At 36.8% G+C, this 18,035-nt stretch overlaps 1 protein-coding gene and 1 long non-coding RNA gene across 4 annotated transcripts in view; one reads left to right on the plus strand and one right to left on the minus strand.

Moving 5' to 3' along the window:
* The window catches only part of RBMS1 (RNA binding motif single stranded interacting protein 1), a 245,618-nt gene that overhangs the window by 225,409 nt on the left and 2,174 nt on the right, over positions 1-18,035 (plus strand). For both annotated transcript variants that reach the window (XM_021004858.2, XM_021004859.2), the window contains exons 8-13: positions 790-839; positions 1,166-1,259; positions 9,765-9,815; positions 11,607-11,717; positions 13,091-13,171; positions 14,425-14,509. In XM_021004858.2, the coding sequence (XP_020860517.2) occupies positions 790-839; positions 1,166-1,259; positions 9,765-9,815; positions 11,607-11,717; positions 13,091-13,171; positions 14,425-14,502 (465 nt within the window). In that variant the 3' untranslated portion in view covers positions 14,503-14,509. The remainder of the gene's footprint in view (positions 1-789; positions 840-1,165; positions 1,260-9,764; positions 9,816-11,606; positions 11,718-13,090; positions 13,172-14,424; positions 14,510-18,035) is intronic.
* Positions 1-18,035, minus strand: part of LOC110220718 (uncharacterized) — a 140,761-nt gene that overhangs the window by 1,086 nt on the left and 121,640 nt on the right. Inside the window, exons 4-6 of one of the 2 annotated variants that reach the window (XR_013483049.1) lie at positions 12,108-12,240; positions 6,675-6,825; positions 1,452-1,606 (exon numbers count right to left, since the gene is read on the minus strand). This is a non-coding gene — a long non-coding RNA (uncharacterized LOC110220718). Of the gene's footprint in view, positions 1-1,254; positions 1,607-6,674; positions 6,826-12,107; positions 12,241-18,035 lie in introns of those variants that run through there. The other variant, XR_002327952.2, reaches the window with a different exon arrangement.

Raw genomic sequence — 18,035 nt, forward strand, 5'->3', positions numbered from 1 at the left:
TGCATTCAAATCCCTTCTCAGATCCTTCCTAGCTTATGAAACCCTGAGCAAGTAATTTAATCACTCTGTGCCTCACTTTCTTTATCTAGGAAAGTGAACTGGATAACCTCTAAGAAATTGCAAAGGGAGGACACAAAAGTGATAGCATCATAGATTTGGAGATAGAAGGGATCTTAAAAAAGACTGATATGAGAAAGAGGGGGAAATGGTCATTCAGAAACACTGGCTTAATTCTGTTATAATTACTTTTTTTTCTCAGTATTTATTTGTTCTAAGAGGCAGCATTGCATCCTGGATAGAGAATGAAACTCAAAGTGAGAAAAATCTGGATCGTAGAATCATAGATCTAGAAATAGAAGAATTAAAGTCCTACTTCTGACTTCTAATGTTTGGCTGACCCTTGGCAAGTCAGAGAGTTGCATGGGGGTGCTATCAGTTAAAGAGCATCTGTAGATCTACACAGATAGAAGGTGTTTCCTCATCAGGGAATTCTCCATGCCAATTAAATCACAAGTCCAGCTCAAAAAATAAAAAAAGGATCTCTTCTTGGCTAGCCACTGTGCTGGCAGGGATATAAAGACAAAACCAAAAATCATCCCTGTCCTCGAAGAGCTTACATGCTAATGGAAGAAATTGTTGATGTTTATTCATCTTAAACATAAATAATTAAAAGCAATTTCTTATGCCCTAATCATATAAAACAATACATGTTTTTTGCATTTCAGGCTTGTAAGAAATAGAATATGGTACATTATTCCATTCTCAATTACATGTTTATTCTCACTATAGGCTGGAATGACACTTACCTATGATCCAACTACAGCTGCTTTACAGAATGGGTATGTATTTAAGATTATGTATGTGATACTTTAAGGCAGAAGTTCTTACATTTTTGGCTAATGGGCCCCTCTAATAGTCTGGTAAAGCCCATGAATGCCTTCTCTGAATGTCTTTAAGTGTGTGTGTGTGTGTGTGTGTGTGTGTGTGTGTGTGTACATATTTATATTGAAATGCAGTTGTCAATTTTTTAAAAACAAATTCAAGACCTCAGGCTTAGAACTCCTGTTTTAACAGGAAATAGGAGGGGTGAAGGACTACAGAGTTTTGCCTAGTAAATGATAAAAATGTGGAGCATTATTTAACAAGGGCTTTTCATTTGTTCCAGATTTTATCCTTCACCTTACAGTATTGCTACAAATCGAATGATCACTCAAACATCTATTACACCTTATATCGCTTCTCCTGTTTCTACATACCAGGTTTGTGCTTTCTGGCTTCATAAGCATCATCCCATTGACTTATGGAATCAAATTTGTTGCTACGTTGGTTTTTATAAATCTCTAAAATTGGGGTCAGGTATAATGTAAATTATTTTTACACAGCACAAGTGTCTGTTGAAATGTATGTATGTCATAGTGGATAAAAAGATGTGACCTTGGAGTCAGGAATACCTTGCCTCTGACACATCCTGGCTCTGTGACCCGTGCATTTTAACCTCTCGGTACCCGCACGAAACTCTTTAAGGTGGTCAGTAGTTGTTGTTCTTCATTGTTGTACAGAGATTTTCCTCAACCAGGGAGCTCCCTATGCTGATGAAGTCACAGTTCTAAGCCAAAAAGAAGGTATTTAATTAAGAATAAATTGCCACTATTTTGCAGCAGAATGATTACCTGTGAATAAATTGTCATTAGGAGGCATAGGGAATGTGTGCTGGATGTCCTGTCAATGATTGAAATTTCAGGTCTAGTAAGATCCTTAACTATTTGCAGTATTGGATAGCCCTTACTTTCACAAATATGCCATATTCTTCTTAAAGTGAATCAATTCAAGAAAAACTTTCTTTCCTTGTTACAAGCACTGTTGCTTTCTCCCCTTGTTTAATGAGCTAGCGAAAGGGATAAGGGTTAGAATATACATGTCTTTGTTAGTCAGTGTTTAATGAACAGAGTTGTGAAATGTAAAAGTGACCCAAAAAAGGCTGTATCTTAAAAAAATCCTATTTAGAAATGGACTAAAATATCAAAATATGCCTATTAATTCATTTATACTAAAGGTCAAATAACATCCCCTATGGACACAGTGATTTTCAATCAGTTTCTCCCACTTTTATACAGAGCATCTGTTTTCCTTAGCCTTTTGTTTTTTGTTCTAATTGGGGTTCTACTGTTAAGTATCTTGGAAGTACAATATATGATTGACATCCATCTATCCTATGTGGGAAACTGAAAGGTGGCTTGTTCAGAATGGAATATCCTAGTAGTGGGTTTGAGGAGGGTTTTTGACCAGGCTAACGGGCCATCAGGAAAGTGTAGCAGCAGATCATTAGTATCAGGAAGGTTTAAACAATAAAAATTGCCCTGGAAAGCAGGTGGTGAACATCTGTGGAGTAGGACATCTGGTACCCTGCCTCTGGGGCTCCTCCCTCCCTCTGATTGGAGAGTTCCTCCCAGATCCTTCCTTTAAGGAGGAAGCCCAAGGCAGCTATCTCATAATTTCCCACCTGGCTCCACTCCTGGACTTCATCATCATCATCATCATCTCCATAAACTCATCTTCCAGCAAGACCACATCAACTTTGGAAGTCATACTTCCTCAGTGCCCCCCTGCCCTTAGGGCCCCCACCTTCCCAATGATTGAAGAAGGTGAAGGCAGAACATCAGAGAACCCCTCCCAAATCCTTTATTAGAGGGGGCCCAGGGCAGTTAACTCATCATTTCCTATCTTTCTGCAGTTCTTCATCATTTATGGAAGGGTGGGGAACCCTTCCACCTACCTCTTTGAGCTTCTTTTTCTGTGTCGTCTTCTCCTTTTAGAGTGTGAACTCTTCAAGGGAAGGGGCTGCTTTTTCTCCTTCTTTGTATTACTAGTGCTTTTCACGGTGCCTGGCACATAACAGGTGCTTAGTAAATATTTATTCACTACCTATAGCAAGGATCTACTCCCCAGAGAGTTGGCTTGTTGGGTCACGGCACTGTGCCTTGAGGTTACTGGTGAGAGAAAGGTAGGGCTCTTGTCCCAGAGGAACAGGGATATGGAATAGAATACTAAGAGGTACAGTATATCACAAGACAAAAACATAAGATGAGGGCAAAAAGTAGAGGCTTAATGCGCAGGGCAAAAGACAGGTGCTTCAATGATGATATGAAGTCAAAGGAGGACCAGCAGCAAAGGTGATTTGCTTCTGACCTGTAGGTCCAGAAGACCTTATGTTTCCCCTTTCTAAGGGCTAGCTTGGTTCCAAGTTGAAGATTGTATTAGCTCTGCATGTGTGGATCAAATAATGCCAGCTGAAAGGGGGGGTGGGGTGGGGCAGAATACTAGACCAGTCATTATATTCCCTAATGTCTTAACTTTCTGTTGTACTCTATGGAACTCCTTTTCTATTATAAATAAATTTTTTATACATCCTTAGTCCTTTCTTCATGTTTTCTTTATGTCTCTAAGAAGTTTTATTTTGGGGGGCAGGTAGGTGACGCAGTGGATAGAGCACCAGCCCTGGAGTCAGGGGGACTTGAGTTTAAATCCAGCCTCAGACACATAACATTCACTAGCTGTGTGACACTGGGCAAGTCACTTAACCCCAATTGCCTTGCCAAAAAAAATAAAAATAAAAAAAATGTTTCATTTTTTCAAGAGATAGAACATTGCTGGCAAGCCCATCCAATGGCAGCTTTTATCTACTCTCCCTATCAGGATATAGGGATTGGCTTATTCCTAGCTCCCTATATTCTCACTGCCACTTCCTGACATCGTTCAGTTTCTCTCTTGAAACTCTTGCCATCACATTCTGCCCTCTCTCTGACACAGTCATCTATCTATTAAGAAATGCTCCAACTTTACTTAGTTTAGTATTTTTTAGTGCTTGATTGATAGTCTTTCTTCCTCCCTACTGCAAGATCCACCATCATCCTTGGTGATTTTGATAGAAGTGCTAATGACCTGATGTCAGTGTCCTGATCTCACAATTCTTTGATGTCCTCAATTCCAATTACCTTCTTTACTCATCTACTGGTATGGCCACACATTAGACCACATCTCTCAATTCAGCTCCATCCCCAAAATGTTAAGCTGTGAAATTCATTTTTCTGACCACAATCCCTTGCCCTTCTGCTTTTTCCATCTTTTTACTGAACCTGCTCTTTATCCTCATTGTAATCTTAAATCCCTCTACCCTTCCATTTACATCTAGTTTGTCATTCTCTTATGGCTTCTCCTACCTCTCTGTAGAGCTCTTATTAAAGTCACAAAGTCATGTGATTTCATCTATTATAAATGTATGCTGCTTAACCCCTCCTGGGCTTCACTGAACTCAATAATCCTTTTATTCATGTCTCATCACATCTCTTTTGCCCACAATGTCTTTTTCAAAGCTCTGCTTTCTCTTTAAAGCTCTGACCCTAATTTCCAAATAGATATGCTTAAAAGATCACCTATTTTACTAAAAAGTTCAAAGCCATCTAACTTGAGATCCCTCAAATCCCCTTTTCCTGACTTCAAAAGTTCTGCATCTTGGCAAAGAATTGGAAACTGAAGGGATTCCCATCATTTAGGAAATAGCTGAACAAGTTATGATATATGAATGTAATGAAATATTATACACTGTAAGAAATGATGAAGGAAACAGTTGTAGAGAAGCCTGGGAAGATTTGTATAAATTGGTGCAAAGGGGAAGGGAGCAGAACCAGATGAGCAGTTTATACATTAACAATATTGTTAAGACAAACAAATTTGAAAGACTTAGAATCTCTGATCAACAACATAAGCAGCAACAGTTTCAAAGGACTCATGATGAAATATGTTACCACCTCCAAATGGATTGAAGCATATATACGTGTGTAATGTATATATGCTGCAATTATTTTGCATTACTATGCATATTTGTGATATGTTTTGTTTTTCTTGCTTTCTTAATGGATGGGGGAGGTGAAAGTGAGAGAATTTGGAAGTGAACATAAAATCAAATTAAATTTTTTTTAAAATTCTGCATTTTTATCCATTTCTTTTTACCTCCTGGCTGAGAGGAAGACATGCTCTTCTTTGTCAAAACCAACCCCTTCACCTATTTTTTTATTTATTTATTCCATCACTTCCCACCTTCACCAGGACCTTGTTAAAATAATTATCCTTTTTCTTTTTTGAATCTTCAATCTCTTCCTCCCCCCTCTATCCTTCCCACTGCCTACAAATATGCCAAGTTTCCCATACTAAAAACAAAAACTACCACAATCACCCACTGACATTGTTATCCACCTGTCTCTACTAACCACCATCCTATCTCTCCTCTTTCACTGACAGCCTTCCTGGATGAGAAGTCTATACTCTGTATCTTTGTTCTCTCACCGCTCAGCTACTCCCTAACCCTTTACAATCTGGCTTCTGTTCATCACTCTCCTGGAACTGATTTCCTTCAGTCACCACTGACTGCAGTCTCATAGTCCATTGCTCTTTTCTTAGACTTTATCCTCCTTAATTTCTCAGCAGTATTTCACGTTATCAAATATCCCAGGCAATTAGGTGACATAGTCATTATAGTGCTAGACTTGGAGTCAGAAAGACTGCAGTTTGAATTCTCAGTAATTGTATGACCCTAGGTAAGTCGTTAAACTTGTCTCAGCCTCAGCTCCCCATCTTCAATGGAGAGAGTATGGACAGGGTAATCGTGAGATCAAATGAGATAAGAAAAGTAAAGTGCTTTGTATACATTAAAGCACTATATAAATGGTAGCTTTTATCTCCTCCTTTTTTCCTTGTCATCTTCTCTTGGCTTCTGTGATACTGCACTCTGCTGACTCTCCTTTTATCTCTCTAATCTCCACTTCTCTAAGTTAGTTCTTCTTGGTTCCTTTGTCATCTGAGTGTTGTGGATCCCCAGAATTCTAAGAGCTGTGTCTCCTCTCACTACACCCTATTCCTTAACAATTGCATCTATTATCTTGATTTTAATTTTCATCCTCCATGTAGTTGACTTGCAAATCCAATGTCCTTTGTCTCTGTCTGCATCTGTGTCGATCTGTCTGTCTGTCTGTCTGTCTCTCTGTCTGTGTCTCTCTCTTTCTTCCTTCCCCCCACTTTAGTTAGGCACTTTGCCGGGTATTTCCAATGACCTATTATTACATATCATAATTTTTATGTCTGGTTAGTACCTGAAATTAAACATGTGTAAAGCCAAATTCATATTTCCTCCAAAACTTTTTCTTATTCCTGACTCCCTTAGTTATTTTTAATAGTACCCTTATTCTTTCAGTTACTCGTGCTCTTAACCTCTGACTCAACTTTGCCTTCTCCATAACTCTTAGTTCCATGTCTAGTCACTTGTAAGTCCCATCAGTTCATGTGTAATAATTCTCAGATATGTCCCTACCTCATTTCCATCACCATCCTAGTTCAATCCATCCTATAACTGATGTCAGAGTAATCTCCTAAATATATAGATCTGCTCACATCACTTCTCTTCTAAAAAATCTTCAGTAGTTTCCCAGTTCCAAACAAATAAAGTCCAGGCTCCTTAGTTTTGCATTCAAGTCATGTTGTTTCCAATCTAGCTTTGGAGCTTTATCTCACACCACTTCCCTTTGTGTACTGTGTACACTTAGGCAACCTAGAATACTCACCATACTCAAAACATGTCCCATGCTTTTTTACATCTATGTTTTTGTTTATGCAGTTCACTGTACCTGGAATGCTCTCCTTTTCTCCTGTTAGACTTCCTTTAACACTTAGCTCACACATTGCCTCTTCTAGGAAGCCATTCTTGATCCCGCTATCAATCTCATTATTCCTCTGGACTTCTCATAGCATTCTGTTTGTCCTCACACAGGTTATGGTCTAGTAATAGAAATAAAACCATTATGCAAAAATCATAATACAAAACAGAATGTGATAAATGCATAAGATAAAGAGACTGGGTCTTATTAATCTCACCCATGCCTAGCACATGGCTTTTTGTACATAAAAGTTTGATTTTTTTTTTTGTTATAGAAGGATGGGAGGGAGAAATTAATGAATTAATTCAAATACTTATACTAGTATTTCAGTTTCCTTCACACACAGAAGATATTCAATAAGTGATTATTGAATTGGATTCAACTATGAAGTCTGTATTAACTACTTCCAACTTTTTTTGTAAGACTTAATAAGAATTATAAAGAAATACTGCATTTAGGTGTTTTTCTCATAATTATTTACACAATTTAATCTCTAAAAGAACCTTTTTTCCTTTATCTTTACTAAGAAAGTCTATTATTTTAAAGTATATCATTGCAAATGGAGATAAGAAAACTTCCATAAGTATGTTTATTGCATACATTATAGAACTAATTCTCAAATAAATGAAAATATACAGAAGTGTAAATCATTCCTGTTGATAACATTTAGAACCATTAAAGTATCTCCCCACCACTTTGTTTTTGTTGTAAAAGTTCATTTTGGCCATCAGATAATTTAATAAGACAAAAGAATTAATAAAAAGGTGTCAATAGTAGAACTGACTGATGAGAAACAAAATACTTTCCTATGACTGTTATCCTATGTATTATTTTATTCTGAGTTACTTTATTTTTCCCTAAAGCACATTTTTCATTTGGCATCTAGAGAACTCCATTTGAAAATGAAAATGAAATAAAACTTTCTTATTACTTCATATATTGAACAAAAACTGGCTAATGGTTCCCATTTTATACCTGGAAAAATTAAGGAACAGAGAATTAAAAGACTAATGCTAATTTGTTGTTTGAATTTGAACAGAGATTTGATATTGAACAGCAATTTGATATTGTAGCCCCTGACTTGGCAGCCTGCTAATTCTTTCAATCCATTGAACCATAGTAAAAATGGAAGGATCCGGCCCAAATTAGCTCCTGTAGCTATTAGCCTCTGGATGAACTACAACAGTGAAGGTTCTGCAATTACAAGCAATTTATGTCAGATTAGGCCTTTCCCCATCAAACTACCATGAACAGCAACTGGATTTGAGAAATTGGCATCAAGGAGACACCACCAATACCCTAATGGGGGAAAGGCTCCATTCCAGATAACTTAATGTTAATAAGCCAGAAGCACTTAACTTTAATCAGCCTTAGCTGGGGAACAAAGACAGAGCAAATGAATCTTAGGGCCTCATTACAAAGTTAATCTCAAAACACTTTGCCCACAGCCATTCACAGACCTTCTAATTTTAGGTAATGAGAGTGGAGTGGGCTATAGAAGGGGTTTATTCTTAAGAAAGAAGCTTAGAAGCAACTTGAGCATGTATATAATCAAGGAAGCCTTTGGAATAAAGGGGGGATTGCTTGGTTTTTTCATGATGGATAGAAGCAGTGTGGAACAGTAGATAAGGCATTGGACTTCGAGTCAAGACCTGGATTCAGATGTGACCTCGGATATTAGCTATGTGACCCTGAAAAATCACTGAGTCTCTGTGAATGAGTGCTTGGACTCGATGGCCTAAAAGAACCCATTTAGCTCTAATTCTACAAGCCACTTTTCTTGCTTGCTTTAGAGACTGAATCTAGAAACTTCTGGTACTTGTACAATCCAGAGCCCTGGCCATAAGTCTGCAGAGCTATATTTCAGAGTTTAATTTCTTTCTTAAGCAGAGATTCTTAGTTTCTGGGGTGATTAGAAATCATTGATAATTAGGAGGGATTTCAGAAGCATTCCTCACTTGGTAAGGGAACTTGACATCAGCTGTTTTTATCAAAGCAAACATACTTGCATGACTAGTTTATGTGCAGATGTAATGTATGGGTTGTCAAAATCAAACATGGTGAGAGGGGGCAATGTTTGTGCATTTACAGGGAGCAGTTCTTCAAAAATTAATTGTGTTAAGCAGTCAAAATGAATATAACCAACAGAAGTCTCGTAATATATATCACCAGATGATAAAGGAATGAGTATCGTGCACATAGATACTCAACAGATATTTTTTCTAATGAATAAAAGTGAATGAATGCAGATAAACAGCAAGAACTTGAAGAGATTTGTGATTTTCTTCTCTGGCTTAATTAAAGCTGATGTTCAATAAATGTTATGTATTTTGGGGAAGAAATGTTTTCGAATTACACACATCAGAATCTCAAAATCCTCTTAGATAATGTTGAGTACATATCTTGTCTGGGGTGGGAAGCATTGGGTGAAATCACTTATATTAATATAATTTTAGGGCCTAGTTTTTCCCATCATGTGCCATGCTTTAAATTGTGTGCATTGTCCTGGAAGCTTGAGCCTACTTGCTTAAATGAGTTCAGAGTCAATATTGTTGCTGTGAGCTCAGGAAGGATAAAGTAAACAATACCAGTACAAGAAATAAAATTTTCTTTATAGTGTATTTAGAGCATTGAAATACTTTAATGGTATCTAAAAGTAGACATTTAAAAAAAACAACTTTTTCTTCTGTGTTGTTTCTTCTTTCTTGTGGTTCTTCCTATTGGTTCTAATTCTTCTTTACAACATGACTAATATGAAAATATGTTTAATAAGAATGTATATGTAGAGCCTATATCAGATTGTAGGCTTGTGGAGGGAGGCAGGGAAAGAGAGGGAGAAAGTTTAAAACTCAAAAGCTTATGGAAGTGATTGTTGAAAACTAAAAATTGTTCTTATTTTATTATATTACTAAATATATTATAAATACATTACTAAAATTGTATTATTTCAGTATTTTTTGTTGGAATATGTTCTTATTTTTTAAATAGTACTAGATGAATCAGGTACCAATGAAAATCAGCAAATATGTTTTTTTTCAAAATGACTTTTTTCTTTTGTAGGTGCAGAGTCCATCATGGATGCAGCCTCAACCATACATCTTGCAGCACCCTGTAAGTTTCTCTTTTATTTCTGTAACATATTCTTGAGTAAACTACTGTACGTGGACAGTATTGGAATCTGGAAAATGTGTTTACATAAGATGAAAATTAATAATAATGTTCTATGATAAACACTGTCAAATGTCTTAAATTTATTTTTTAAAAGAGATAAGAGTCAAATTAAATTTCCTATTTATAACAATACAAGAGGTTTCACATTTGAGGAAATCATATTTTATTCTACTCTTTTTTCTCAACTGAATTTATTTGAATAGCAAAATTTATTGTGATACATATAAGTTTATACTTTTATATGTTACATACTTATATATGTTTACTGTTACATCAGATGTAACAGCTGTTATAATGAATGCTTAAAGTAACTTTTAAATATTCAGAATAAACCTAGGAAATGTCAGACACACCACTTACCTTTTCTATAGTAAGTTGCAAACAGTGGCAACTTATTTTTAGTAAATGAAAAGCCATAATTGGGGGGGGGAGTAGTATATGGTGGATATAGTTTTAAAATCCTTTATTAGATATCTGCTGAGTGTAGCACTGAACTAAGGAAAGGGCAGCCAGCAGCTAGAGAGTAAGTGAAATAATTAAGAGCAGAAATGTGACCTAAGAGACATATACAGTTTTACAAAGATAGTGCCCAGAGAAGGATGCCCTGAGAGGTGCAGGGAACCCTTGCCATTTACAGCAAGTTTTTAAAAGGGCCCGCTTTTGAGTTTGGGATTTCCTGGTTCAGCAGCTTTTATCAATCATCCAGCTAAATGAGAAACCAGAACAGGAAATTCCTTCGGCATAGCCTGTGCTTCAGAATTATTTCCATTTAAACTGGTCACATGCCTTTTGTTCCTCTACCTTTTATTTTTCCTTTTTTTTTTTAGGAAAAACCAGTAGGGAAAATTGTCCTTAAAATATTTGTTAAGGTTGACATTACTCTCTAGCCCATAGCTATAGCTAGTATTTTTCAACTCTTCAGCCATTTTAGAGAAAAAGGGAATGTGTATATATCTCATGGGTTTAGGTTGGGTCTTAAGGAGATTAGAGAGAAAGTTTCTGAGGAAACATGCCCATTTTCCCATCTTATTTATTCTGGAGGATGTCCTAAAGGTAACTAAAGTACCAGGAAATCTTCTACTATCAAATATGTGTTTAAATGTATACAGCTAACACAATATGATGGCCCTTTAGCAAATCCAAAACACTGAAAAGGGGGGGAGGGGTTGATCTGTCACTTTCTGATTGAGTACTAGACCAAGTCTTGTACAGCCTGTGATCATGATTTGTTTCTATACTGTCTCATCTGTACACATAAGCAAGCTTTGTTTTTTACTGAGTGCAAAATGTAGAGGAGAGGTTGTTCATCCAGTTTCCTTTGTCATCCAAGAAGATGAGAATATTTAGCCCTTTTTTTTTCCTTTCTGATTTCAGACTATGTAGTACATAAAGACGAGTGTTCTTTGAGTGTAAAAGAGAGGGAGTAAGGGGTGATACCTCCTGACCTTGAGAAGAGGGACTTTCTGCCAGTGTGTATGCATGCTAGGTGATTGCTACTGAAAACGCTTCATCCAGTGCTTTCAGAAAAAAGCTGATGAAGCCAGCCTTGAATTCATGAAACAAGAACAAAATTTTTCAGGCTGCCCCAGACACCTGCATTGTTGTCTTTTCTACTCCTCCAACAAATTAAGGAGGCTCCTTTGTCTAATACTAAAGGTGTTTACAAATGCTCACCTGTCATTCAGATTTTTTTTTGTTGTTGTTGTTGCTTCTGTCTTTCTCCTCATCTAGGGTGCTGTGTTAACTCCCTCCATGGACCACACTATGTCCCTACAGCCTACATCAATGATCAGCCCTCTGGCCCAACAGATGAGTCATCTTTCACTAGGCAATACTGGAACAGTAGGTGGAAACTTAATATAATGCTGTGTATAGGCTAATGAGGGCTGGGCCCACCAAGAGAATAACTCCCTGCAGTCTGTATTCCCCTGCCCACACCCCACTAGATTGTAAGCTCCTTGAGAGCAGGGATCCCATCCTAGCCCACCTTTGTATCTCCCACAGCACTTTGCACATAATAGGCACTCAATAAATATTTGTTGACTGAATGAATTGAAGTCAATCCTGGATATTTTTCCTTGACCAAAATATAGAGCCTGTGAATGAATACTTTCACCTTTGCAACCCTGTTGAGTAGGGAAGTAAAGGGGATACACTTTTTCTCCTTATCCAATCTCCTTATCAAAAAATTATGATGATGCCCAGAAAAGAAGGCTGGAAACTCCCCCTCACCTACTTAGTTTCTTCTTTTCAAGGAATAGGAGAATCTGAGGGAATAGGATTTTCAGTGGCATCTCATTTCGGGGCCTGGTCGGTTTTCTTAATCAGCAAGGATCCAGGACTTGGACAGGCACCAAACAGCTTCCTAAGAGGAGTAAGAAAGAAGGGAGAAGGCATAGTTTCATGGACATTCACTTTGATGGGCTTGACATTAGGCCAGAGTACAAGGGGAAGGTTAGATTGGAGGATACATTCCATGAAAAACGTCCTTAACTAGAAATAAGATGAAGACAATTTTCAAAGAATAGTGACTAAAGCCATCACAGACCTGGATGGGATGTAAAGTTAAAGGGAAAGGGCCCTGGATTTTTCCATTTCCAACTTGAGAGCCGATAAACAGCTTCTTCTGAAGCATGGGCCACACACCCCTCTCTGTCACTCCCAACAGGGACTGATGTTGATTAAAAAAAAAAAAGCATTCTTACTTTTGAGGAAACACAGCTTGATAAGGCCAAAGGTCAGAAACAGAGCTCAGATCCCTGTTCTTCACAAACCTTTGAGGGAACCAATAAGCCATTTATTTCCCATGTCCCTAAACAACTGAGGCACCAGTGTTTGCCATAGAACTATCTTATGGGCCTTCAAGAGGAAATTAGAGAGGTCCTTGGTTGGGGGAGGAATCTCTATCATTACATACTAGTGATACTGCATTGCTGAGGAAGTGAAACCTATAATGTGTTTCAAAAAGGTGGTTTCTGTGTAGAAATTACTACCAAGGACAGAATTTTAGATTTTGTTTAACAAAGTCTAAAACTAGGAAACATACACTTCACTTTTCTACATTACCTCTTATAACTTTTTGGAAGAGCAAAGACTTTGGGAACACTTCTCCTAAACAGGATACCGAATGCTTTATTTCAAATCTCAGATTGTCCCAGGTGCTCCAAATTTCACACTAGATTTCATACCCAAACTTTACTCTTTCTTCCTTTCAGTACATGCCTGCCACAACAGCTATGCAAGGAGCCTATATACCCCAGTATACACATGTTCAGACAGCAGCTGTTCCCGTTGAGGTGGGTAATCCCATTAAATGGCCATTGTTGTAATGGGTAGTTTTGGAAGTGGGTAAATTAATAATGATCAAAAGAAGATCGATCTCAAGTTAAAGACTCTGAAAGAGAATTTGATTTAGAAGAAATGTGCAGCTAGAGTAAAATTTTCATCTAAGAAATATATTACCCTGACTCATTGATTATTGATGGAGTGGCATACAGGCAGAACATCTATCTAAATTTCCCAGAAGCGATTTCAGGGATTGTAGCACTTCGCACATCTATTTAAGCCTATGTCTTTTCTTCTATAAAGCTATACTCTAGGCACACTGTCATATCTGGAGTTTAGAATTTCACCATTAAATATTTCCATGCTGCAGACAATCATTGTTAATTGACTTAGACTAAAATGACTCAAAGGAAAAATAAGTTGTCAGTTTTAAGATATGTAACAGAACAGAGAAAACTGGGCTGTAAAAAATTATAAAATGAATAAAGAACAAACCACATCTAAAGAGAGGGAGTACTTCTGTGGCTAAATAATTCTTGGTGTAGGAGAAAAATAAGAGCATACTTCACCAAGATGGAAACCCAAAAATCTTGGGCAATTTGAATAATTAAAAAAGATATCATCTAATCCAGACTTGCAAATTAAACTTAAAGCCCAAAGTCTGCCTTGATTCTCTTTCATATCCTTTTTGTCTTAAGTATCATAATAATATTAATAATACAAATTTCCATAACAATTTAACAACATATGTGGCACAAGAAAACAGGCATCAGTAACATTAGAACCCCTCTGCCATATTAGTCTTATCAATTGCCACAAAATTCACCCCACCAAATATGGTTAGATGACAGAAGCACTTACTGCCAAAGATGACTGGTGCTCTGATGCATCACACTTCCTTTATTCTGATTGGCTTAAACCTGTGGCTAGTTCAGATTTAATGAATAGGAAAGATGCTGTCTCTAACACTTAAGGATTTTTCCCCCCAAGGTGGCAGGAGTATTAAAGGGTAGATGGAGTATAAAAGCTAAAATTTTAAATCTGTTAGTATCTTAGTAGAGGACTGCCTGCTGCCTATGAGAGCAGAAAATGCATTCTTTCAGGGCAAATAATAATATACAGGACACATGAAAGTTACATCACTCATGAGCTAGTTCTTGCATCGGGTTAGTGCTTTTGACATTTGGACTCAAACAGTCAGGTCTAGTAGTGATAAGAGGATTTCATCTAATACATGTCTCATATCCAGTCTGCTTTGTTATAGGAGGCAAGTGGTCAGCAACAGGTTGCCGTAGAGACGTCCAGTGATCATTCTCCATATACCTATCAACAAAATAAGTAACTGTGAGGTATGTGGAAAAGTCTGCTATCACTCTAGGACCAATTTTTTTTTTGTAAATGCCTTATAACATCTTTCTCATAATAGAATTGGCCATAATTTACCTTTTTAAATGTTACCAAAAATTCAGAGGTTTTGGCATCACTGAGTTTTACAGATAAACAGATTCATGTATCTCTGTAATAAAAAAAGGGTCACTTGTTACATGTGTGATGTGGCCAGTGAAAGAATTTGATAGGCATGTACTAGATGTCTATATATTTTCCTCATGTCATAAGGAAAGACATGTTTTCCATTTTCACATCAAACTCATTTTAGTGTTGATATTTCCATGTTCATATTACATATTTGGAGGTTATCTGTCTTTGTATATATCCATGTTAAATCAAAGGCTAAGTAGGAGATCCTCAGTCTGCAAAGCAGATTCTAGCACACTTAAAATTAGGCTCAAGTGACTTCCATGCTACTTCATGGAATTTCTGATTTTTATCAGGGTTTGTCTCTTCTTCCACAGATGAAGATTACACATCCTCTTTTCCTTCTCATACTCTATACTTCTAGCCCTATCCTTCCATAAATACTCTTTGAGAAATCTGCCTCAATGTTGGAAGCCTTTCTCTGATTCTTTTACTATTTCATGCAAGCCAGTGGAGTACTCAGGTTGTCCATCTGTTTTCTCATTCATTTCACATGACTACATTGCCTCTTTTTATGCTCATACGTCTCGTTAATGACTCTCTTTGCCATTTCTCATGGGCAAGTCATCATGGATAATGCTGTAGTCTACTTGCACCTGTCATGCATCTCTTCATTGCCTTGTGGTTTGCTGGCAACTTGATTGATTTGATACAGTGATTCACACATACAGCTAATCTGGTATTATATCAGTATTAAAGAGATGGGATTCAATGGCGTTATTTAAAGCACTGCATTTTCCCAGATGTTATCATGCCCAATCAGTTGAGGCCAGCTCATTGTCCATCATCAGGACCTAACATATACAAAGTTATACACTAAGCTAGCTGTCTAGCATCACGGCATAACCTGGGCAAACTGGTTTTATGTCCACTTGGTTTTTCCAGTTTGGATAGGCAGACTAATCTTTTTTCCATTACTGCGGATTTCACTGAGAAGACTTTTTGTTGTTAAGGAATTTAATGTGTTTTGTACAGTGCAGTTCGGAACTTTTGGAGAGAACCTTGCCATCAAAAGGAAATCTTTACTTTGAACTCTATTCAAGACATCTTCTGACACTCGTGAATACCTCAGGGTATTGCATAAGTTTTAAGACCTTGTATAATTTTAGCTTGTACATGGGATAAACCTTGTTTGAGACAAGCCTTCAAAGCTGATTGTTTAAAAATCACTACAGAGTAGACAGTAGTATCTTATATTCTCTCTATCTCTCCAGTAGTTAAGTAACTATAAAGATGTGTTCCTCTGTAGAAAATTATCAAGAAAAGCCTACCTGTTGTTCTATTCCAATTCTTTCATCAATGATATCATTGATTTTTACTCTTACTTTACTTCTCTTTCCAGAAATAAGAAAATAAGTAGGCATTGCCTACTTTCTAGGTCGTGTGTGTGTGTGTGTGTGTATGTGTGTGTGTCTGTGTGTCTGTGTGCACAAAAATATCATCTCTGATTTTCTATTCTTTTGTAATCTTCCTTGCTTTGAAATATCTTGAAAACACAATCCCTCTTTTTAAATTGTTTTGTTCATCACAGATTTCTTCCATATATATTTGCTCAGGTCCAATCACTTTTGCTAACTTCATTTCTTTAGTGCCACTGCAACTTTCTCATTAGTATGTATCAAGAAGTACATCCAAATGTGTGCAGTTCTACTCTCATTATCAATTAAAATAGATCAGTATAAAAAGGCAACAGGTGTATTCCATTTGGAGTCTCTCATCCTACATGTTCTCAGAATGATTTAGGCAGCTAGGTGACACAGTGGATGGATAGAGTGCTAGACTTAAAGTTTGTTCCTGCCTCAGACATTACTAGCTATATGACCTTGGGCAAGTTGCTTAACCTCTATTTGCCTCAGTTTACTAATCTATAAAATGGAGATAATAATAGCATCTTCCTCGAAGAATTGTTATGAGGATCAAATGACGTATTTGTAAAGTGCTTTGCAACCCTCAAATCATTAAATAAATGCTAGTTATCATCATCATCATCATCACACTTAACTAAATTTCTTACTAAGGTCTCTGTTGGCTCTTTTTGTTCTCAGACATGTTTGTTTTTAGAGATTAATACCATCCATAGTCTTCCATCATCATCTTTCTTCATCACGTTTGCTCACAAATTTGTCTTCTAAACCATGTTGTCCTATCTCCCTTATCAACTAGAAGATTGAGTGTTTGCTGATAGAGGGTAAATTAGGATGCTCAGTAGTCTGTTTAGGAGCAGTTAAACTGCACTAAGAAATGATGACACAATCAATGTATTTATTTTATCTTACCTAACCAAAATCTACCTTCTCTCTCTTACCTGAATCAAAAAATAAAGAATAAGTGACAAATATAGTCAGGCAAAACATATTCCTGCATAGGCAATGCGTGCTCACTCTCTCTCTCTCTCTCTCTCTCTCTCTCTCACTCTCACTATAGATAGATATAGATATATATACACATATTTATATACACACAAAATAATTTTTATATCTTATGTCAGTATACAACACAATATACATACATATAAATCTGCACTCTGAATCAATTCCCTTTCTGATAGTATTGTCTATTGGTATACACTTTCTTCTATTTTGGTATTGGTTTTTACTTTCTCCCTCATCTACCAGGTTCTAACAAGCTAAAAAGGCCTCACCACTTTTAATTGTTCACTGACTATTGAGACAAAATCAGTTTTAGATTTTCTTTTTATGATCAGTGTTCACCACATTAAATTCTTCCCAACTTTCTTCTTGAAGGAAGCATTACATTATGAACCAGCATAAGGCTAGTGAGTTTTGTTTCCTGTTCCAGTGCCATATATTCCAATGTGGTCTTTGTTGTTATCCAGGGTGCTCAGATACTCCATTCACCTGATACCATATTATGTATCTTCTTAGTTCAGAGGATCTTGTTAGGTTCTTTAAAGAATCTTGCTCTCTCTTCAATGATGCTGGCACATGAACAGCAATATTTTTATGATCATTGGTCTGATTAAATCCATAATAAGCATTGTAAGATAAGATAACTAAGCATGCCTTGAAATGATATTTCATGTCACCTTTGAACCTACAATTAACCCAATTCTTTTAGAACCTTTAGAGAACCTTCAATTTAGCTACAACTTCTTTGTCTTCTACCTTTATTGATGATGTCATTATGGTTGTGTTTAGTCTCTCTGCTTGTTGGTCATTAGGGAAAGATCATAAACTGAGAGTACCATTAGTGAAATAAAACAACATGATATAGTAGAGAAATGGCCTCCAAGTCAATAAGACCTGGTTCAATCCCTGCCTCTTATTATATGAACCTGAGTAGATGATTTAACCTCTCAGTGCTCTAAGAAGAAACACC

The sequence above is a fragment of the Phascolarctos cinereus genome, unplaced genomic scaffold (genome assembly GCF_003287225.1).
Source record: "Phascolarctos cinereus isolate Bilbo 61053 unplaced genomic scaffold, phaCin_HiC Scaffold_726;HRSCAF=1367, whole genome shotgun sequence".
NCBI lineage: Eukaryota > Metazoa > Chordata > Mammalia > Diprotodontia > Phascolarctidae > Phascolarctos > Phascolarctos cinereus.